Source organism: Cherax quadricarinatus, chromosome 32 (genome assembly GCF_038502225.1).
Source record: "Cherax quadricarinatus isolate ZL_2023a chromosome 32, ASM3850222v1, whole genome shotgun sequence".
Lineage (NCBI taxonomy): Eukaryota > Metazoa > Arthropoda > Malacostraca > Decapoda > Parastacidae > Cherax > Cherax quadricarinatus.
The window spans coordinates 11586680-11606679 of record NC_091323.1 but is presented as its reverse complement, the minus strand read 5'-3'; the positions used below and the strand labels follow the sequence as shown (position 1 = coordinate 11606679).

Genomic DNA, 20000 nt, shown 5'->3' with positions numbered 1-20000 from the left:
CTAGTGTTACATGATAAACAGCAGTAGTGTTACATGATAAACATTACTAGTGTTACATGATAAACAGCAGTAGTGTTACATGATAAACAATACTAGTGTTACATGATAAACAACAGTAGTGTTACATGATAAACAGCAGTAGTGTTACATGATAAACAGCAGTAGTGTTACATGATAAACAGCAGTAGTGTTACATGATAAACAGTACTAATGTTACATGATAAACAGCAGTAGTGTTACATGATAAACAGCAGTAGTGTTACATGATAAACAGCAGTAGTGTTACATGATAAACAGCAGTAGTGTTACATGATAAACAGCAGTAGTGTTACATGATAAACAGCAGTAGTGTTACATGATAAACAGTACTAATGTTACATGATAAACAGCAGTAGTGTTACATGATAAACAGTACTAATGTTACATGATAAACAGCAGTAGTGTTACATGATAAACAGTACTAATGTTACATGATAAACAGCAGTAGTGTTACATGATAAACAGTACTAATGTTACATGATAAACAACAGTAGTGTTACATGATATACAGTACTAATGTTACATGATAAACAGCAGTAGTGTTACATGATAAAGAAAACTAATGTTACATGATAAACAGCAGTAGTGTTACATGATAAACAACAGTAGTGTTACATGATAAACAAAACTAATGTTACATGATAAACAGCAGTAGTGTTACATGATAAACAGAAGTAGCGTTACATGATAAACATTAATAGTGTTACATGATAAACACTACTAGTGTTACATGATAAACAGCAGTAGTGTTACATGATAAACAACAGTAGTGATAAACAGTACTAATGTTACATGATGAACAGCAGTAGTGTTACATGATAAACAGTACTAGTGTTACATGATAAACAGCAGTAGTGTTACATGATAAACAGCAGTAGTGTTACGTGATAAACACCAGTAGTGTTACATGATAAACAGCAGTAGTGTTACATGATAAACAGCAGTAGTGTTACATGATAAACAACAGTAGTGTTACATGATAAACAGTCCTAGTGTTACATGATAAACAGCAGTAGTGTTACATGATAAACAACAGTAGTGTTACATGATAAACAGTACTAATGTTACATGATAAACAGCAGTAGTGTTACATGATAAACAGTACTAGTGTTACATGATAAACAGCAGTAGTGTTACATGATAAACAGTACTAGTGTTACATGATAAACAGTCCTAGTGTTACATGATAAACAACAGTAGTGTTACATGATAAACAGTACTGGTGTTACATGATAAACAACAGTAGTGTTACATGATAAACAGCAGTAGTGTTACATGGTAAACAGTACTAGTGTTACATGATAAACAACAGTAGTGTTACATGATAAACAGCAGTAGTGTTACATGATAAACAACAGTAGTGTTACATGATAAACAGCAGTAGTGTTACATGATAAACAGTATTAGTGTTACATGATAAACAGCAGTAGTGTTACATGATAAACAGTAGTAGTGTTACATGATAAACAGCAGTAGTGTTACGTGATAAACACCAGTAGTGTTACATGATAAACAGCAGTAGTGTTACATGATAAACAGCAGTAGTGTTATATGATAAACAGTACTAGTGTTACATGATAAACACTACTAGTGTTACATGATAAACAGCAGTAGTGTTACATGATAAACAACAGTAGTACTACATGATAAACAGTACTAATGTTACATGATAAACAGCAGTAGTGTTACATGATAAACAGTACTAGTGTTACATGATAAACAGCAGTAGTGTTACATGATAAACAGTACTAGTGTTACATGATAAACAGTCCTAGTGTTACATGATAAACAACAGTAGTGTTTCATGATAAACATAACTAGTGTTACATGATAAACAACAGTAGTGTTACATGATAAACAGCAGTATTGTTACATGGTAAACAGTACTAGTGTTACATGATAAACAACAGTAGTGTTACATGATAAACAGCAGTAGTGTTACATGATAAACAACAGTAGTGTTACATGATAAACAGCAGTAGTGTTACATGATAAACAGTATTAGTGTTACATGATAAACAGCAGTAGTGTTACATGATAAACAGTACCAGTGTTACATGATAAACAGCAGTAGTGTTACATGATAAACAGCAGTAGTGTTACATGATAAACAGCAGTAGTGTTACATGATAAACAGTACTAGTGTTACATGATAAACAGTCCTAGTGTTACATGATAAACAGCAGTAGTGTTACATGATAAACAGCAGTAGTGTTACATGATAAACAGCAGTAGTGTTACATGATAAACAGCAGTAGTGTTACATGATAAACAGTACTAGTGTTACATGATAAACAGTCCTAGTGTTACATAATAAACAGCAGTAGTGTTACATGATAAACAGCAGTAGTGTTACATGATAAACAGCAGTAGTGTTACATGATAAACAGTACTAGTGTTACATGATAAACAGCAGTAGTGTTACATGATAAACAGCAGTAGTGTTACATGATAAACAGCAGTAGTGTTACATGATAAACAGCAGTAGTGTTACATGGTAAAAATTACTAGTGTTACATGATAAACAGCACTAGTGTTACATGATAAAAATTATTAGTGTTACATGATAAACAGCACTAGTGTTACATAAACAGCACTAGTGTTACTTGATAAACAGCACTAGTGTTACTTGATAAACAGCACTAGTGTTACATAAACAGCACTAGTGTTACATAAACAGCACTAGTGTTACTTGATAAACATCACTAGTGTTACATAAACAGCACTAGTGTTACATAATAAACAGCACTAGTGTTACGTAATAAAAATCACTAGTGTTACGTAATAAACAGCACTAGTGTTGCATAATAAACAGCACTAGTGTTGCCTAATAATCAGCACTAGTGTTGCCTAATAATCAGCACTTGTGTTACGTAATGAACAGCACTAGTGTTACGTAATAAACAGCACTAGTGTTATGCAATAAACAGCACTAGTGTTACGTAATAAACAGCACTAGTGTTCTGCAATAAAAATCACTAGTGTTACGTAATAAACAGCACTAGTGTTGCATAATAAACAGCACTAGTGTTGCCTAATAATCAGGACTAGTGTTATGTAATAAACAGCACTAGTGTTATGTAATAAACAGCACTAGTGTTGCCTAATAATCAGCACTAGTGTTGCCTAATAATCAGCACTTGTGTTACGTAATGAACAGCACTAGTGTTGCATAATAAACAGCACTAGTGTTGCATAATAAACAGCACTAGTGTTGCCTAATAATGAGCACTTGTGTTACGTAATAAACAGCACTAGTGTTATGCAATAAACAGCACTAGTGTTACGTGATAAACAGCAGTAGTGTTACGTGATAAACACCAGTAGTGTTACATGATAAACAGCAGTAGAGTTACATGATAAACAGCAGTAGTGTTACATGATAAACAGTACTAGTGTTACATGATAAACACTACTAGTGTTACATGATAAACAGCACTAGTGTTACATGATAAGCAACAGTAGTACTACATGATAAACAGTACTAATGTTACATGATAAACAGCAGTAGTGTTACATGATAAACAGTACTAGTGTTACATGATAAACAGCAGTAGTGTTACTTGATAAACAGTACTAGTGTTACATGATAAACAGTCCTAGTGTTACATGATAAACAACAGTAGTGTTACATGATAAACAGTACTGGTGTTACATGATAAACAACAGTAGTGTTACATGATAAACAACAGTAGTGTTACATGATAAACAGCAGTAGTGTTACATGGTAAACAGTACTAGTGTTACATGATAAACAACAGTAGTGTTACATGATAAACAGCAGTAGTGTTACATGATAAACAACAGTAGTGTTACATGATAAACAGCAGTAGTGTTACATGATAAACAGTATTAGTGTTACATGATAAACAGCAGTAGTGTTACATGATAAACAGTAGTAGTGTTACATGATAAGCAGCAGTAGTGTTACATGATAAACAGTAGTAGTGTTACATGATATACAGCAGTAGTGTTACATGATAAACAGTACTAGTGTTACAGGATAAACAGTACTAGTGTTACATGATAAACAGCAGTAGTGTTACATGATAAACAGCAGTAGTGTTGCATGATAAACAGTAGTAGTGTTACATGATATACAGCAGTAGTGTTACATGATAAACAGTACTAGTGTTACATGATAAACAGTACTAGTGTTACATAATAAACAGCAGTAGTGTTACATGATAAACAGCAGTAGTGTTACATGATAAACAGCAGTAGTGTTACATGATAAACAGTACTAGTGTTACATGATAAACAGCAGTAGTGTTACATGATAAACAGCAGTAGTGTTACATGATAAACAGCAGCAGTGTTACATGATAAACAGCAGTAGTGTTACATGGTAAAAATTACTAGTGTTACATGATAAACAGCACTAGTGTTACATGATAAAAATTACTAGTGTTACATGATAAACAACACTAGTGTTACGTAAACATCACTAGTGTTACATAAACAGCACTAGTGTTACTTGATAAACAGCACTAGTGTTACATAAACAGCACTAGTGTTACATAAACAGCACTAGTGTTACTTGATAAACAGCACTAGTGTTACATAAACAGCACTAGTGTTACATAATAAACAGCACTAGTGTTACGTAATAAAAATCACTAGTGTTACGTAATAAACAGCACTAGTGCTGCATAATAAACAGCACTAGTGTTTTGTAATAAACAGCGCTAGTGTTGCCTAATAATCAGCACTAGTGTTATGTAATAAACAGCACTAGTGTTACGTAATAAACAGCACTAGTGTTATGTAATAAACAGCACTAGTGTTACGTAATAAACAGCACTAGTGTTGCATAATAAACAGCACTAGTGTTACGTAATAAACAGCACTAGTGTTACGTAATAAACAGCACTAGTGTTGCCTAATAATCAGCACTAGTGTTATGTAATAAACAACACTTGTGTTGCATAATAAACAGCACTAGTGTTGCATAATAAACAGCACTAGTGTTGCATAATAAACAGCACTAGTGTTGTGTAATAAACAGCACTAGTGTTGCATAATAAACAGCACTAGTGTTGCATAATAAACAGCACTAGTGTTGCCTAATAATGAGCACTTGTGTTACGTAATAAACAGCACTAGTGTTATGCAATAAACAGCACTAGTGTTACGTAATAAACAGCACTAGTGTTGTATAATAAACAGCACTAGTGTTACAATATAAAAATCACTAGTGTTACATAATAAAAATCACTAGTGTTACATAATAAACAGCACTTGTGTTACATGATAAACAGCACTAGTGTTACGTAATAAACAGCATTAGTGTTACATATTAAACAGTGCTAGTGTTACATAATAAACATGTGCATGGCTGCAGGCTCTCGAGGTCAACCATTCTTCCTAACAGTAGTAGTATTAGTAGTTACCCGACTCATACCATTACATTTAGAGGAAGTCCTCACTTAAAGTCGTCAATAGGTTCTTGGAAACTGCGACTTTAAACGAAACGACGTATAACGAAACCAGTTTTAAAATAGGCTAATTGATAAATCGAGAGTTAAGTTGCTACGGCAAGGGAGAGATGAGAGGGAGAGCAGTAGTGCTGCTGACACCGTGACTATGGAGTAAGTCGGTCTGGGGAGCTATAAAAGCATATATTTTCTCTGTTATTGTCATTTTTATTATTTGACGTATCATGTTTTTTTTCAGAATTATGTAAGAAACATGATACATATCATAAAAATCGAATACAAACAGCCATAAGGGAGGAAATATACATAAGCGAACATGGACAGTGACACCACTGCACGTATTTTTTTCTCATCAACGTTATATCGAAACGTAGTTAAGTGAGGACATCCTGTACTCCATTCTTAATTCTCTCTGTAATAGGACATAAGAAGCCACTCATGGCTGGTGTCTTAGTTGTATTTTTCAACATCTTGTCGATTTCTTCATACTTCCAGTCAATGTTTGGATATCATGCTCACTCTAGGGCTCAAATATATGTATTAGCTCGTTAAATAACAAAAAGGCACAATACCGTGACTGGAACGATACACAAATAACCCGCACATAAAAGACAGAAGCTTACGACGACGTTTCGGTCCGACTTGGACCATTGACAAAGTCACACTAACAGAGGAGGAGCAGGACGGCTATATATAGGCAGGAAGAGGTGGAGGTAGTAGTAGTGGTAGTAGTAGTACTAGTAGTAGTAGTACAAGAATTGTATATAATACCGACAGGATGAAATGACACATGCACAACACCCGGGCATCCCCACCGTAGACGTTTCGCCATCCAGCCAGCCACTGGATGGCGAAAGGTCCACAACAAAAACAACCAGACGCCGCACATGTGCCTTAATTTCATCAGTAGTTGTAGTAGAAGAAGAAGAGGTAGTAGTAGTGGTAGTGGTAGAAGTGGGAAATAAGGAAGACGAGCCAGTCAAATACAAAGGAAGGGGAGTACTGCAAGAGAGCTAGAAACCCACAGAGGGAGAGCAAGCGCACCGAGGTGCGTGAAAGGGGAAGTGGTGAAATAAAATAAAGAAGGAACAGAAACACGAGACAGGAGAGAGAAAGACAACCCAGAGGAGAAAAGGAGAGAGGAAAGGGGAAGAGGAAGAAGAAAAAGAAGAAGAAGAAGAAGAAGAAGAAGAAGAAGAAGAAAAAAAAAAAAAAAAAAAATGAGGATTCAGGTTAAGTCACGGGTGTTCTGAAGTTTGGAGCATTTTACAATGTAGTGGGAGAGGAAGGCATCTACAGAGACGAAGCCAGGGCTAAGGTTCATACAAGGAAAGTTGTGTATAAGAGAGGATTCAACTAAACGGCGACTGTTCGAGTTGGAAGTAGGGAAGACAGTTTTAGCAGAAGACCAGTCAATAGGATGGCTATGATCTCTGACGTGACAGAAAAGAGCATTGTTAGTGTCGGCAAGCCTAACACTATTTTTGTGCTCCCTAAGTCTGTCAGAAAGAGATCGACCAGTTTCTCCAAAGTATTGAAGAGGACAGGAGGAGCAAGAAATAGAGTAGACACCAGGAACATCTGTAGAGGGAGGAGAGGTATGAACGAGATTAGTGCGAAGAGTGTTAGTCTGGCGGAAGGTAAGCTTGATGTCTAAGGGACGGAGAGAATTGTTGAGATTAGAAAGACCGGAAATGTAGGGAAGGCAGAGGATAGAAGAGTTCCCATGAGTAGAGAGTTTGGGAGAGAAGAAATTGCGTTTAGCACGTGAGAGGGCAGAGTCTATGAAATGGGAAGGGTAGCCAAGACGGGAGAACGAATTATAAAGAGTGGAAATTTCTGCTGGAAGGAACTGAGGATCACAGATGCGGAGGGCACGGAGAAAGAGGGAGATAAGAACACTTTTCTTGACAGGGGAAGCATGATAGGAAAAGTAGTGAATGTACATGCCACTGTGCATAGGTTTACGGTAAACGGAAAAGGAAAAACCTGTATCTGAGCGGTGGACATGGACATCAAGGAAAGGAAGTAAGGAATTAGATTCCCATTCAGCTTTAAACTTAATGGAAGGGGCAAGATTGTTAAGAGCTTCAAGAAAAGGTTGGAAGAGACTGGAGTCATGAGGCCACAGAGCAAAGATGTCATCCACATAGCGGAGCCAGAGTGAAGGTTGCACATCGAGGGTAGGAAGAACAGTCTCGAAGTATTCCATGTAAAGATTAGCAAGGACAGGAGAGAGAGGAGAGCCCATAGCGACACCGAAGGTTTGGGAATAATATTTCCCTTGGAAGGAAAAGGAGTTAGAGTCCACACAGAGGCGGATCAGATCAAGAAAGACATCAGTGGGGATAGGGAGATGAAGAAACCCTTCATGGGCCTTCTCTCTAAGGAAATCAAGGACATCATCAAGAGGGACATTGGTGAAGAGGGACTCAACGTCAAGACTAAGCATCTTAAAGGTTGGGAGAGAGCGAACCCGTTCAATGAAGTCTTGAGAGTGACGGAGGTGGGCAGGAGAAAAAGTACCAAGAAAGGGAGTGAGGGTTTTGGCCAGCCAAGAAGCAAGAGAATAAGAGACAGAACCTCTAGAGGATATGATAGGACGAAGAGGAATATCAGGTTTATGAGTTTTGGGAAGGCCATAGAAATAGGGAAGAGAGGGACAGATGACACGAAACCGTTGAACAAGGTCAAAGTCAGGAGGACAGAGGTCGGAGAGAGTCCTTAGTTTTTTGTTGAAAGTTCTCTTGATGCGATCAAGAGGGTTGGAAACGAGAGGAGTGTAGGTGCGTGAGTCAGAGAGCAAGACATCAGCTTTACGGAGGTAATCCTCGCGATCAAGGATAACTACCGAATTACCTTTGTCAGAAGATAGTATGACAATGTTAGTGTTAGATTTAAGAGAAGAAAGGGCAAGTTGGTAACGGCGTGGAAGGTGGTGATTCTTGGAAAACAGACTAACAAGAGCAGGAAGGAGAGCACCACGAAAAGTGGACAAGTCAGGAAGATTACGGAAGCGAGATTGACGAAAGGAATCAAAAGAGCTAATCAGGGAAATACCAGCGCGAGGAGTAGGCGAAGTGGCAAAGGAAAGACCAAAACCAAGAAGTTCAAGCTCATACTGAGAGAGTGAGACAGAAGACAGATTAGTAACACAGTCAGTGAGGGAGAATTTAGACCAAGGGCTAGCTGAGATGAGACGTTGAAGTTTATTTTGTAGTTTGGAAGAATGAATTTGCGCATTCAGGCGAGCAGTGTCAAAGGCAATGGTAGAGAGAAGGTTACAGAGATCCTGTGGTAGAGGCACATGTGCGGCGTCTGGTTGTTTTTGTTGTGGACCTTTCGCCATCCAGTGGCTGGCTGGATGGCGAAACGTCTACGGTGGGGATGCCCGGGTGTTGTGCATGTGTCATTTCATCCTGTCGGTATTATATACAATTCTTGTACTACTACTACTAGTACTACTACTACCACTACTACTACCTCCACCTCTTCCTGCCTATATATAGCCGTCCTGCTCCTCCTCTGTTAGTGTGACTTTGTCAATGGTCCAAGTCGGACCGAAACGTCGTCGTAAGCTTCTGTCTTTTATGTGCGGGTTATTTGTGTATTAGCTCGTTACATGACCCATGTGATAGATTATGCTCACTTCAGGGCCCGGGTAAAAAACTGTGCTCACTCAAGGGCACAAGAAAGATTAGGCTCACTTCAGACGACGAGATAGACTATGCTGGCTACAGAGCGCGAGACAGACTATGCTCACTCCAGGGCATGAGACAGACTATGCTTATTCCATTACACGAGACAAAGACTATGCTGGCTACAGGACGCTAGTTAGAGACTATGCTTGCGACAGGACACTAGCCCGAGACTGTGTTTGTTACAGGGCAGTAGCCGAGACTGTGCTTGTTACATGGCGCTAGTCCAAGAATATGCTTGCTACAGGGTACTAGTCCAAGGCTATGCTTGCTACAGGGGACTAGTTCAAGCATATGCTTGCTACAAGGCATTAGCCTGAGATTGTGCTTGCTACAGGGTACTAGCCCGAAACTATGCTTGCTATAGGGCACTAGTCCGAGACTATGCTTGCTACAAGGCACTAGTCCGAGACTATGCCTGCTATAGGGTACTAGCCCTAGACTGTGCTTGTCTGGTACTAGTTCGAGACTATGTTTGATATAGGGTACTAGTCCAAGACTACATTTCCTAGAGGGCAATAGCTCGAGACTATGCTTGCTACAGGGCACTAACCCGAGACTGTGCTACATGGCACTAGCCCGAGACTATGCTTGCTACAGGTCCCGGGCTGGGAATGTGTGGACACAGGTGTGACGGTGTGAAGGCCAGCGAGTTTCTCCAGGTTTATGCAGTTAATGTTTCCACTGGCCGAGCCGGCGTGAAGTGCCCTCTCACTTAAATGTTACGGTCTCTTCCCCTGCCAGATACATTCTCTCCCGCCTTATTACTGCCTGCACCAGTCGAGCAGAAAATTCTTATGTCCTCAGCGAAAATTGTGAAGTCTTCAGATGACCAGAAATATATATATTCCTTTTCCCGTGTTCAGAGATTGTATTTCTCAAATGGTTTCTAAGACCATGTGAAGAGAATAGAAATTCTCTCGTAGAAATGTGTGGGTGATCGTTGATAAAATAATTTCCAAGAAAGACCCATGAGGAGAACGCTTCTTATTTAGCCACCTCTCTACATGCTACTGAAGAAGCCTACTGTGAAGGCGAAACGTTTCGGTTATGAACAAACTTAACTGCTGCACCTGTGTCTTACTCATCTATAGACGCCTTTTGTTTTGCTGCAGATGCAAAAATGGTGCTGTGCTCTGTTATGCAGGCGACCGCATTTACGAAACAGATTTTGGCAACCGCAAAGTGGTGAGGGAAGACACGGGTTGCAAGATTCTTTTAGTGAATATTGGTGTAGCATGCAACGGCACGGCATTCATTGTAAGGACTACTGGTAGACACAGAAATCCCTAGAAGAGACTATGCTAGCGATATTAACTAACTGTGCAATAGTCAGGAATTATGTAATAATCACAATTACGGCGATAACTATACACCAGTCACGAAGATATCTAATAAGTCCTTTTTAGCATTTATCGGTAGAAGATAACGAAAAAATATTTAAGTTAATAAAAAGTATCAAAGAGAGAGAGAGAGAGAGAGAGAGAGAGAGAGAGAGAGAGAGAGAGAGAGAGAGAGAGAGAGAGAGAGGGAGGGAGAGAGAGCTGAGCTCTTACTAGAGAGACTGAGGTCTCGATCCAGGTGAAAGTTGCCACAGTATATATATACACTTCCGCGACTTCCCCGAAGACTCTCCCACAATAGTAGAAAAAAAAATTAGTAAACATTTTTTTTACGTAAAACTCAAAGAACAAAGCCTAAAATTATATTTTACTCCAGACATTTTTTCGGGCAACGACAAATGTGAAAACGCAGACAAAAATTAAAAATGGATTTTTTTTAAAAATATCGTATTTGAGAGGAAACAGAGAAAAGCAAACAAAGGTAAATCGTATATAACAGATAATATTTTCACCCTGAAATAAACTTCATCTATTTTCTTTTCTTAATTTCGAATTTACGCCAGATTTTCTTTATTTTCTTTGATTTAAACAGTGAGCCTAAATTCTGCCTTAATATTTATTTTGCTATCACTATGGCTTTGATATATCACGTCACAGGCGGCTTCTAACGAGACAACACAGGTTAATGATTTTCTCTCTCTCACTCACTCACTCCCAGTGGAAATAAGTCACTTTGACTTTTTTGGGGTTATCCTTGGTTCTCTACACATATACTGCTATGTATGATAATCTATGTAACTGTATTTGTGTATACCTGGATAAACTTACTCACTTGATGATGGTTTAACACCGAGACCTCGTGTAAACTTGATGATGGTTTAACACCGAGACCTCGTGTAAACTTGATGGTTTAACACCGAGACCTCAAGTAAACTTGATGGTTTAACACCGAGATCTCGTGTAAACTTGATGATGGTCTAACACCGAGACCTCGTGTAAACTTGATGGTTTAACACCGAGATCTCGTGTAAACTTGATGATGGTTTAACACCGAGACCTCGTGTAAACTTGATGGTTTAACACCGAGATCTCGTGTAAACTTGATGATGGTTTAACACCGAGACCTCGTGTAAACTTGATGGTTTAACACCGAGATCTCGTGTAAACTTGATGATGGTCTAACACCGAGACCTCGTGTAAACTTGATGGTCTAACACCGAGACCTCGTGTAAACTTGATGGTCTAACACCGAGACCTCGTGCAAACTTGCCTAAATGTAGGTTGTGAAAACATTATCCATCGCATCCATAAAAGTGTCTAAGACACACAACGGAAATTAAATAATGCTGAAAAGTACTGTTTAATTACGACACTAAACGGAAATAAAATATGTTGGAAATTTCTGTTTAATCACGACAATAAACGGAAATTAAATATGTTGGAGAATACCGTTTAATTACGACCCATAAATTACATGATAAAAGACGTTGAAAAACCCTCATCTACCCAAGGCTACACAAACCATGAGACAAAGAACTTTGCACTAACCATGTACTAACCATGTACTAACCATAATCAAACTAGTTTGCCACTGAGTGCAAACACAACACTACTTTCAACGCTGTCATAGCAAATACACAGGTGCACAACAGTCTTTGACGCAACTTTTCCCTCTTTGTCGAACACTAAATTGAGCAAAACGTTCCTACAATATATGCTGCCATGCATCCCACGACTGAAAAAGGTTGGGCACTATGTAATTATACTCTTCCTGGCTTAGAAAAAATTAGACTAATCACTAAAAGGTGACTGATAGTCTAGACGAATTTCACCTGAACACTAAAAATTGGAGGAGAAAATTAGTCTTGTGACAAACAAGATAAAGGACAACTAAATAAGGACAAATCAGGGAAACGTAAAGCGCTAACTAGAGCAAAGATAACCACTTCGCTAACAAACTACGACAGCACTAACCACATCATCTCATTAACTAGTGCAGCACTAGCGACCTAACTAAGCAGCGTTAACGTCACTAAAAGAGCACCATCCACGTCACTAATAACTTAAAACAACCACTGTCCCAACTAAGGTAGCACTACAAACCTCACTAACACAGAAGAGTAGCACTAACAACATCATCACTAACAAAGTACGAGACACGTCACTAACACAAGAGAGTAGCACAAACAACGTCATCACTAACAAAGTACGAGACACGTCACTAACACGAGAAAGTAGCACTAACAATGTCATCACTAACAAAGTAGGAGACACCTCACTAACACGAGAGAGTAGCACTAACAACATCACTAACCTAACAACCTTGCCGGCAGGGCAGACTCTTCTCTCGCGGACTCTCCGGGCAACCAAGAGGAGAACTTCGGACTCAACGACTTCGGGGCGGTGAGTACCTCCGGCACACCTTCTCTTTCAAAGCATTTTTTTATGCATCTACATCCCACTTGATATTAATGAAGGGTTCTTGATCCAAGGAACTAGGCCTGTCCTCTCCTTACCAGGATTGAATCTTATTGCCTCCCTTGGAGCTGTGTGTACCCATACAGATTTAGTGCTTTTCACTGCTTAAAGAATATGTATCTAAATATGCATATATATATATATATATATATATATATATATATATATATATATATATATATATATATATATATATATATATATATATATATATGTATATATATATATATATATATATATACATGTCGTGCCGAATAGGCAGAACTTGCGATCTTGGCTTAAATAGCAACGCTCATCTTGCCATATAAGACAAGCGAAAATTTGTGTATGAAATAATTTCGCCAAAATCATTCTAAACCTAACGATAAAAATATATTTCATTGTGTTTGTTTAGTATTAAATTATTGTAAACAAATCTAAAATATATTTAGTTGGTTTAGGCTAAAATAAATTGATCTTGTTATAATAAGGTTAGGTAAGTTTTCTAAGATTCTTTTGGTGCAAAATTAAAAATTTTTACATTAACATTAATGAAAAAAATATTTCTTTAAACGTATAAGAGAAAATTTTAGAAAGGACTTAATTCTAAATGAGTTCTTGCTAATTGACCAGTTTTACATATTCGGCACGACATATATATATACATATATATATATATATATATATATATATATATATATATATATATATATATATATATATATATATATATATATATATATATATATATATATATATATATATATATATATACATATCAGTTCATGCAAACTTCCAACCCATGCAACCCACCACCCACTCTCGCTCTAGCCAGAAAATATCAAACTTTTCTCCCCGCTCACTACTTTGTCAACTTTCTCTGTGCCGCATCATCATCGGCAAACTTTCGACCAAAATTTCCTGATCATCAGTTTTTGCTAAAGATTCTGAATCAGCATATTCTCTCTTTAGTAACTTCTTCGCTTATTCCTAAAATCTCTCTCTCTCTCTTTATATGTATATATATATATATATATATATATATATATATATATATATATATATATATATATATATATATATATATATATATATATATATATATATGCAAGACAAGCCACAGGGGTGGAAATCTTTAGCTTAAGTACTTTCACACTTCTCACTGTGTCATCAGGAGCTGTGCAATGTTGCAAAGGTAGCAACAGGAGAAATGAAGGGAAGTTTCCTCTGAGGGTAGAAGCGTGACTTCCGCCAGGGTCTCTCTCAGAAATGCGAGAGTCACGGCCGAATGCCACACACCCGCCACACGCCCCCAACCCCCTACCCACCCTATGTGGGGTCGGGTAGGCTGGGCCTGCAAGTTTGCTGATACCAGGATATAGCCAAACTAGGGGAGTTTCACAGCCAGCCCTAAGCTTCTTCTAATCGCTGAGAGCAGGTCATGTGACTTAAAAGATTACGTTACAATAGTAGATAACACATACAGAACGCAGCTATTATGTGTAACCTTTTAATTAATAAAGTAGAAGGGACGAATGCGTTCATTCGTCGGCTGACAATACCCATGTCCCGGGTCTTCTACAATATTCCAGAAACATTCTGGAAGGTCTCAGCATATACACAAATAACCCGCACCATTTACAAAGTAAATGGTCCAAGTCGGACCGAAACGTCGTCGTAAGCTCCTCTCTGCTATGTGCGGGTTATTTGTGTATCGTTCCAGTCACCGTATTGAGCCGTTTTTGTTATTTGTCTCAGCATATGTTCCCAAGTGCTTCCTACCAATATTCTCAGTGTCGATTACTATGCCTGTATTATTTATAGATTTCTCTTGACGATTACTCTTGACGATAATAATTAGACAATTCTTGATATTTTGTTTTAACACCACTAACAGCCTAATACTGTAAACCACTAAACTAGTTGCAATTACCATGTTCTAATTATCTGTGTATACCTTTGTACCTGAATGATACCTGAATGAACCCCTGTACCTACTTCCTCCCTACTAATGATATATCGATCAAACTGTAGTCAGTGATTGCAGTCACTTAGCCTTGTGCACCTGTAACCTTACGATACCTTTATACAGTAGTAGCTAAGCATGTTGTACATTTTGCCACATACACACGGACATAACATGATACTATGCATTATACTGAGTTCCCGACGGACTTAACATGATATTATTTATTATATCGATGTTCATTGCGCAGAGTCTGGTCGAACGTCACCAGAACATCACGAGACTCCCTGGCATAATGAGCAGTCCTGTATAACACTGTTGTTTAAGACTGTGCATGATAGACTCCACTAAATAACTGTGCGGGTGTGTGGTATTTGGCAAGGATTCACTTTGATGAATAAGCAGAATGAAAATTTATTTTAGCCATAAATCAGAGGAAATCTATCTGAGCATATAACGAATATATATGTATATATATATATATATATATATATATATATATATATATATATATATATATATATATATATATATATATATATATATATATATATATATATATATATATATATATATATATATATATATATATATATCATAGATTTAAATTAATATAAAATACATTTAAATTGAAAAACGATATACGTATATAACAAAATTTAGCTAAAAAAATTGTGTTAATTTTAAGGAGGTCAGGTAAGGTTTCTAAGTTTTAGTCCATAAATACAAATCATTATATTATTGTTAATGAAATAATTAGCTATCAGTCTGTAATAATCTCTTTATTTACTACAGGTACATGTACAAGGTATACAGGCCTAGCTGACATCACTGACATACTACTATATAGAAAGCCGCTTGTTATGTAGGGTATTTCGGGCAAATTAGGTCAGTTTTGTCCCAGGATGCGACCCACACCAGTCGACTAACACCCAGGTACCTATTTTACTGATGGGTGAACATGGACAACTCGTGTAAGGAAACACGCCCAATGTTGCTACCCTTGACGGGAATCGAACCCGGACCCCTCAGTGTGCGAAACGAGAGCTTGTCGTACCAGGCCACGGGCCATCTATATATATAATTTATTAAAATCACTTAAGTTTTCTTAACAATTTCTTTCATTCCCTCACTTTCTTTAATTTGTTCTGTGTCTTCACTTCCCCAATTGCTTCAGTTTCTACGACTTCCGGAATTTATCCAATATCTTTAATGTCTTCCGTGTGGCTAATTTTCTTACATTTTCTCTTCTTCCTTTCTTTTCTCTTTCGTTTCCTTTTCTGTCTTTTCTATTTCCCATTTCCTTTTTCCTTCAATTTTTTTCTTTTCGTATTTCCCTTTATTTTCCTTTTTCTTTTATTTATATATCACTTAATTTTCATTTCTTTTTATAATTCTCTTTTTGTTTCCTGTCTTTTCTATTCTTCTCTTTTCTTGTATTTTTTGCTATTTCGTGGTTTTTCTTGTCCTTTCCTCATTCTGTTCCTATCCATTCTCCTCCTCTTCCCCCTTTTTCCTCCTCTACTTCTCCTTTCTCTTCTTCCTCCCATTCCTCTTCCTCTACTTCCTCTTCTTCCTCCTCTTCCTCTTCTATATTAAAGCTCCTATACAGTCTTACACTTCTTCTTTACTTTATCAGTCTTCCTCTTCCCCAGCTCCTCTCGGATCCTCTTATTATCTCTCTTCCTATCTTTTATTGTCTCAATCCTTTCTACCGATAGTATCCTTTGTATCCCGTCTTCCTCTCATGTTTTCCTTCCATATCTCCCGATTTTCCTCTCCTTCTACCCTCTCATTTCTTCTCCTCGTTTCCTCTCACTTTTCTCTCCCTCCCCTCTATACCCAACACCTGAATTATCTTTAGTTTCTCCCCTCACTGCTAGGAAATTTTCGTGCAATGTTCTCCTGGTTTTAACCAGGTGTTGTTCACTTGTTTATGACCAGGTGTTGTTCACCTGGTGCTAATCAAGTGTTGTTCACCTGGTCCTAAGCAGTTGTTCACCTGATTATAACAGGTGTTGTTTACCCTATACTAACCATGTGTTGTTCACCTGATTCTAACCAGTTGTTCACCTAATCCTAACCAGGTGTTGCTCACCTCCTTATAACCAGGTGTTATTCACATGATTATAAGGTGTTGTTCACATGATTATAATCAGGTGTCGTTCACCTGATTACAATCAGGTGTCGTTCACCTGATTACAACCAGGTGTCGTTCACCTGATTACAACCAGGTGCCGCTCACCTGGTCCTAACCAGGTGTTGATCACCTGATTCTAACCAGGTGTTCATCACGTGATTCTAACCAGGTGTTGTTCACCTAATCTTAACCAGGTATTGTTCAACTGGTCCTAACCAGTTGTTCAGCTGGTCCTAAGTAGGTGTTGTTCTCCTGGTTCTAACCAGGTGTTGCTTCCATGTTCCTAACCAGGTGCTGCTCCGCTGGTCCTAACCAGGTGTTGTTCTCCTGGTTTAACCATGTGTTGTACACCTGTTTATAACCAGTTGTTCTCCTGGTTCTAACCAGGTGTTGCTTCCATGTTCCTAACCAGGTGCTGCTCCGCTGGTCCTAACCAGGTGTTGTTCTCCTGGTCTTAACCATGTGTTGTACACCTGTTTATAACCAGGTATCGTTCACATGATTATAACCAGGTGTCCATCTCCTGGTCCTAACTAGGTGTTGATCACCTGATTCTAACCATGTGTTGATCACCTACTCCTAACCAGGTATTGTTCACCTTGTCCTAACTAGGTGTTGATCACCTTCTCGTAATCAGGTGTTGTTCCCCTGGTCCTAACCAGGTGCTGTTCCCCTGGTCTTAACCAGGTGTTGTTCCCCTGGTCCTAACCAGGTGTTGTTCCCGTGGTCCTAACCAGGTGTTGTTCACCTAGTCCTAACCAGGTGTTGTTCCACTGGTAATAACCAGGTGTTGTTCCCCTGGTCCTAACCAGGTGTTGTTCCCCTGGTCCTAACCAGGTGTTCTTCACCTGGTCCTAACTAGGTGTTGTTCACCTGGTCCTAACCAGGTGTTCTTCACCTGGTCCTAACCAGGTGCTTTTCACCTCGTTCTAATCAGGTGTTGTTCACCTGGTCCTAACCAGGTGTTCTTCCCCTGGTCCTAACCAGGTGTTGTTCCCCTGGTCCTAACCAGGTGTTGTTCACCAGGTCCTAACCAGGTGTTGTTCACCTGGTCCTAACCAGGTGTTGTTCACCTGGTCCTAACCAGGTGTTGTTCACCTGGTCCTAACCAGGTGTTGTTCCCCTGATTCTAACCACGTGTTGTTCACCTGGTCCTAACCAGGTGTTGTTCCCCTGGTCCTAACCAGGTGTTGTTCACCTGGCCCTAACCAGGTGTTGTTCACCTGGTCCTAACCAGGTGTTGTTCCACTGGTCCTAACCAGGTGTTGTTCCCCTGGTCCTAACCAGGTGTTGTTCACCTGGTCCTAACCAGGTGTTGTTCACCTGGTCCTAACCAGGTGTTGTTCACCTGGTAATAACCAGTTGTTTTTCACCTCGTCCTAATCAGGTATTGTTGACCTGGTCCTAACCAGGTGTTGTTCCCCTGGTCCTAACTAGGTGTTGTTCTCATGGTCCTAACCAGGTGTTGTTCACCTGGTCCTAACCAGGTGTTGCTCACCTGGTCCTAACCAGGTGGTTTTCACCTCGTTCTAATCAGGTGTTGTTCACCTGGTCCTAACCAGGTGTTGTTCCCCTGGTCCTAACCAGGTGTTGTTCCCCTGGTCCTAACCAGGTGTTGTTCACCTGGTCCTAACCAGGTGTTGTTCCCCTGGTCCTAACCAAGTGTTGCTCCCCTGGTCCTAACCAGGTGTTGTTCACTTGGTCCTAACCAGGTGTTCTTCACCTGATCCTATCCAGGTGTTGTTCACCTGGTCCTAACCAGGTGTTGTTCACCTGGTCCTAACCAGGTGTTGTTCACCTGGTCCTAACCAGGTGTTGTTCCCCTGGTCCTAACCAGGTGTTGTTCACGTGGTCCTAACCAGGTGTTGTTCACCTGGTCCTAACCAGGTGTTGTTCCCCTGGTCCTAACCATGTGTTGTTCACCTGATCCTAACCAGGTGTTGTTCACCTGGTCCTAACCAGGTGTTGTTCCCCTGGTCCTAACCAGGTGTTGTTCCCCTGGTCCTAACAGGTGTTGTTCCGCTGGTCCTAACCAGGTGTTGTTCACCTGTTCCTAACCAGGTGTTGTTCACCTGGTCCTAACCAGGTGTTGTTCACCTGATCCTAACCAGGTGTTGTTCACCTGGTCCTAACCAGGTGTTGTTCACCTGATCCTAACCAGGTGTTGTTCACTTGGTCCTAACCAGGTGTTGTTCACCTGATCCTAACCAGGTGTTGTTTACCTGGTCCTAACCAGGTGTTGTTCACCTGATCCTAACCAGGTGTTGTTCACCTGGTCCTAACCAGGTGTTGTTCACCTGATCCTAACCAGGTGTTGTTCACCTGGTCCTAACCAGGTGTTGTTCACCTGATCCTAACCAGGTGTTGTTCACTTGGTCCTAACCAGGTGTTGTTCACCTGATCCTAACCAGGTGTTGTTTACCTGGTCCTAACCAGGTGTTGTTCACCTGATCCTAACCAGGTGTTGTTCACCTGGTCCTAACCAGGTGTTGTTCACCTGATCCTAACCAGGTGTTGTTCACCTGGTTCTAACAAGGTGTTGTTCACCTGATCCTAACCAGGTGTTGTTCACCTGGTCCTAACCAGTTGTTCACCTGATCCTAACCATGTGTTGTTCACCTGGTCCTAACCAGGTGTTGTTCACCTGATCCTAACCAGGTGTTGTTCACCTGATCCTAACCAGGTGTTGTTCACCTGATCCTAACCATGTGTTGTTCACCTGGTCCTAACCAGGTGTTGTTCACCTGATCCTAACCATGTGTTGTTCACCTGATCCTAACCAGGTGTTGTTCACCTGGTCCTAACCAGGTGTTGTTCACCTGGTCCTAACCAGGTGTTGCACAGAAACTCCAACTTAATCTCAACTTTTTTCTCACAACTTTCTTCTTCTTCTTCTTCTCTCACAGTTCACTTGATTTA

At 39.3% G+C, this 20000-nt stretch overlaps 1 protein-coding gene across 1 annotated transcript in view; it reads left to right on the top strand.

Annotated features, from left to right (window-relative positions):
• The window catches only part of LOC128690163 (dipeptidase 1), a 132193-nt gene that overhangs the window by 11771 nt on the left and 100422 nt on the right, over positions 1-20000 (top strand). Inside the window, exon 4 of the mRNA XM_053778719.2 lies at positions 12852-12921. Coding sequence (XP_053634694.2) covers positions 12852-12921 — 70 coding nt within the window. The remainder of the gene's footprint in view (positions 1-12851; positions 12922-20000) is intronic.